At 44.2% G+C, this 4,324-nt stretch overlaps 1 protein-coding gene across 1 annotated transcript; it reads right to left on the bottom strand.

Annotated features, from left to right (window-relative positions):
• Positions 1 to 2,504: 2,504 nt before the first annotated feature.
• On the bottom strand, positions 2,505 to 3,515 carry fam43b (family with sequence similarity 43 member B; the record flags this gene model as incomplete). The annotated part of the gene is made up of 1 exon (XM_080444689.1): positions 2,505 to 3,515. The coding sequence occupies one exon, from the start codon at positions 3,513 to 3,515 to the stop codon at positions 2,505 to 2,507; it is 1,011 nt and encodes a 336-aa protein (XP_080300815.1).
• Positions 3,516 to 4,324: the final 809 nt, after the last annotated feature.

The raw sequence follows: 4,324 nt of genomic DNA, 5'->3' as shown, positions 1-4,324 counted from the left end.
GGCATCACTGCCTACATTACCCCCCCCCCCCCCCCCCCCCTTCTACTCTTTTATTTTTATGCGATGTTGATGAATTGAAAACATGGGAGCACGATGGAAACAAGTCCCCAGGACTTTTTTTGTGTTATCCTTTTAGCCCAAATGTATGACTGTACCCCGTGCTGTTTGCATTTCTGTCTAATAATAAAGTATTCAATCAATCAATCAATATAGAGACAGACAGAAGTGCAAACAAACTCTGTTCTGTCCCCATTGGCGTCATGCCGTAAAAACAGCACAAGCCGGTTTATCACATCCTATGATGCATGTGTACATTATCTATGCAGGAAAGACACACATTCAGTCGGCTGGCGAGATAAAACTGGAAACACAATATAAAACGACATAAGCAGCAACTTGTCCTAGCTCTTTGTATTCAGCAGTTGTTGCCGTCATTGCTGTGACTGGAGGACAGGGGAATTCTTCATTATCTATGGATCCAGTATCTTTCCAGAGGTACGTGTCTTTATTTCAGGAAATAAATATTGATCGGCAAGGCTTCAGCTGAAAGTTTCCTTTAAGACCCACCCAGTTATTTAAACTTCAGTAAATTCAGCAGATTTTGTTTTCGGCTACATCATTAGGACTGCGTGCGTAATCTGCTCTTGTTTTAGAATTGTACCGAAACAGAATTCTTGATTTTTATTGTGCAGTCAAAACATGCTCATTTTTGGTTATAAGGGAAAAAGAATAAACAAATGCTTTTAACCTTAAAAAACAAAACAAAAATGTTTTCGCTTACAATGTAGCCTAATGATGTGTAAACCGATAACTCAAATAATGTATAATATGGAGTATTATTGTTGTCAGCATCACTAGAGTTATCACACTTATTTTACAAGTGTTTCGGTAGAATATCACATCCATTAAAAATGGATGATGTAATGTCAGTAAAATGGCTGATGAGCGCAGTAAAATGGTTGATGGGCGTATCAAATACCCAGCACCAGTTTTGGATCAGTTGATTTTGGAAGAGCCGACAGTAGTCTTGTAGATGCAGGTACAGTACTTTATGTTCATTTACAGGACAATTCAATCCACTGATTAATTGCTCCCTCCAGACTAATGGGTTGAGCAGCCAATACTGACCCAGCAGAGATTTGTCCAACACATCAACATCTTCCAGAGAAAAGAATGCCAATTTAAATATATTTGACCTTGCTTATCTTTTCTCATCACTGGCTTATTTTTTTGTCTTTGAAGCAGCTTGTACTCACATCAGAAGTATGCAAATTTTCACTGATATAGCGCCATGAACAATTTCAGTTAAGCCAATTTCTAAAATGGCCATCATCTCATAGCTTTCAAAAAGGAATCCTGAGTGAGGGTAATTTTTTATTCATCATATTTTGGAAATAAGTGTTGTTTCATATAATCACAATGCATCTTTAGACAGTAACACAGATTGCATTTAAACAGGACATTATCGAAAGTAAGATTCAATTGTTTAAGTCCATCTGCATTTTTGCTTGGGCTCAAGTGGAAGAATTAAGTTAGCTAAAAATAAATAAAAAGACAGCACAGCAATTTTGTGCTCTTGTGGCAAATTGAGACCTATTATGCTCTTGCTGACAGCATAAAAAAATACAACAAATTGTAAGATATATATACAGCTACATGAATATATGTGTGTTTCTCGCCGGTCACAAACATATCACAGTGTTTAGTTGTAAAAGCCAAAAGGGTTTTGTTTTAAAAGACAAAAGCTCAGCACTAAAAGCCATGGCTGACTTGTCATGCAGAAATGAAGCGGGACTGTAACAAACGGTAACAATAAACATGTCGACTCGATGGCTTGCTTCCTAAATTATAGCCTAATTCATTAGTTGGCTGTAGTTAATAACAAAACATTATTAAACTACTTCTCAGGGCTGAATGCACTCGGAAAGGTCGACTGTGGACAATTACAATGAGGATTGTCATATTAGAAAAATTGCACACATTTACAAAGGTCCTCTCTGAAAAACTATTACAAGTCAGTCCCCCAAAAAATTCCCTGCAGGCAAACACGCCATTCATTATACTCACAAAATAAAGGGACTCAACAAGATAATTAATAAACACAACCTGGTATCTAGGTGTTATCAAAGTGTGACCCCCACATCTGTGATACGGTGATCTCAGCTCTCTCTCCTTTCCTCTGAAAGCGTTGTCCTCATTCATCATTGTGCTATCGTGAGGCTGAGCATCACCAGCCCTTCATGTAAACACGCAGTTTCATGAACTGCCATGGTCCAAGACCATCTAGCCAGCGTTACTGGTTATTCCCAAACAGAGATCATCTCCTTTGTATTTGTCTGTCACTTGGTGGTACTACAGTAGGAGGAAGTTTTTGGTAAACACTTCACATTACGTGGACGGGCAGGAGGGAGTCTGTGTTGGGCATCAGTGAACGGCAGAGCGAGGAATGTGTGTGTGGTATTCTTTTCTTTCTTGTTGCAGAATAGCATCCTTGTACCGCGGCATCACACCAGCGAGGTGACAAATGTGAACGTGTTGTTGTTGGTGTCGCTGACGAAGTTGATTTGGCACTGCTCCAGTCCTGCAATGTCCCCCAGGTCTAGCTGAGATAATAACTGAGTTGGATCAGTGCTTGTCGTTAAAACCCTTTGTTTTTCCTGTTCCCTCACATACTTCCTTACACCCTCCTCCTCCTCCCCTGCCTCCTCCCCATCTTCATCCACCTCCTCCTCTTCCTCCTCCTCCTCTTCCTCTGTGATGGAGCAAAGGCGTGCTGTACTGCCGGGGTTGTCGGCAGGTGGTCTGTAGTGGCACTGGCTGTTCAGCAGCCTCCTCAGTGGCATCACAGGTACCGCGTCCCCCCCCAGCAGCTGCTGCTGGCAGTGGCGAAAGTCGCTCTGGCGTTTCAGTCGCTTGAACTCACTGAAGGCGGAGGTGGCATTCTGGTGGAGGCTGCGTGCAATGGCTTGGGCCTTTACCGACTTGGTGACCAGGACAGCATGACACCGCAGCACTACTGCCATGTTCTTGACCTGGTGCCTGTAGACCCAGGCCAATATCTTTGGCCGACACCGATCGGCCTCGCAGTGGGTGATTCTGTTCAGGGAGTAGTGGTGAGTGGGCTTCTTTTTCCCTGACTTGTCTGTGCTCATACGGATCCCCTGTGGTCCGACCGCGAGCCACATCTTGATGCTCTGCTCGCCGTAGTTGCTCCTCTCCCAGATCTTGGCCACCGCATCCTGAGTGCATCCGTCGCCCTTTGCAGTGATGGTGACCACGCTTCCCAGGTAGCGCACGTTGTAAACGGGTTCTTCCTTGTTGAGCTCGACCTTCTGCCGTTTGGTCTGGAAGATGCTGCCAAGCCAGTCAAAGGGGGAGTCGGGCAGCAAGTCAGGGCAGGAGCGTAGCAGGGAGGAGAGGATAGAGCTGTAGGTCAGCCCGCTACCCAGGCTCTTAGGTTTACTCTTGGCCTCGTCCTCCACCAAAACAAACTTGCTCCTTCTCCAGGGCAGCATTGTGGGGGGAAGAGCTGGAAGGAGTGAGCCCCTCTGTGTGTGTGTGTGTGTGTGTGTGTGTGTGTGTGTGTGTGTGTGTGTGTGTGTGTGTGTGTGTGTGTGTGTGTGTGTGTGTGTGTGTGTGTGTGTGTGTGTCAGCTAAAGCGAGAGAGAGATGGGAAGTGCGTGCATGTGTGCATGCATGAGAGAGAGAGATGAAGAGAACCCGTTTTGCCAAGCACAGAGGAGAGACTGCGAGCTGTGAGGCTCAGCCTGTCTGTTCCACCTCTCGCTCCTCCTTCCTCTCCGCCTCCTCCTCTGTGTTTTGCGCTGCCTGCATCATGCAGCGCTGATCAGTGTAGGACACTTCAGTCCCCCTCCCGACTTCACTGTTTTCCTTCCAAATGGCTCCCTACCAAACCTTTATTTATCCATCCAGGTTTTGCGCTGAGAATTTGAAGTATTTATGCCTCCCTCAGTCCCCTCTCAGGCAGAAGAGGGCACATCGCCGAGTCATCCTCTCTTATTGGACTTGTTTATCTACTCGTGAGTCATCAAACAGAGGTCAAATAATGGCACACAGTGAAATCCTCAGAGTTCATTTAACTCTTGAGTGTAGAAATGGAACCAGATTGACCTGTAAGGGTCCATTTGCTTCCATACATTCTAAGTTACAAATGAATAAATTAGCGCTGCGATTTTACTGTGCAGTGTCATGATTTCATTTTTTTGGGAGTGTGCATATCCATTGAATTAGTCTGTAAAATGAACCTCTTGAAACCTTTCTATGAAGCTAAAACTTTAATTTATATTTCAATTATTTTTGATAT

The sequence above is a fragment of the Gymnoscopelus braueri genome (assembly GCF_963280865.1).
Source record: "Gymnoscopelus braueri genome assembly, chromosome: 12".
Lineage (NCBI taxonomy): Eukaryota > Metazoa > Chordata > Actinopteri > Myctophiformes > Myctophidae > Gymnoscopelus > Gymnoscopelus braueri.
Note: the sequence above shows the minus strand (reverse complement) of the source record. Positions and strands in the feature narration are given on the sequence as shown.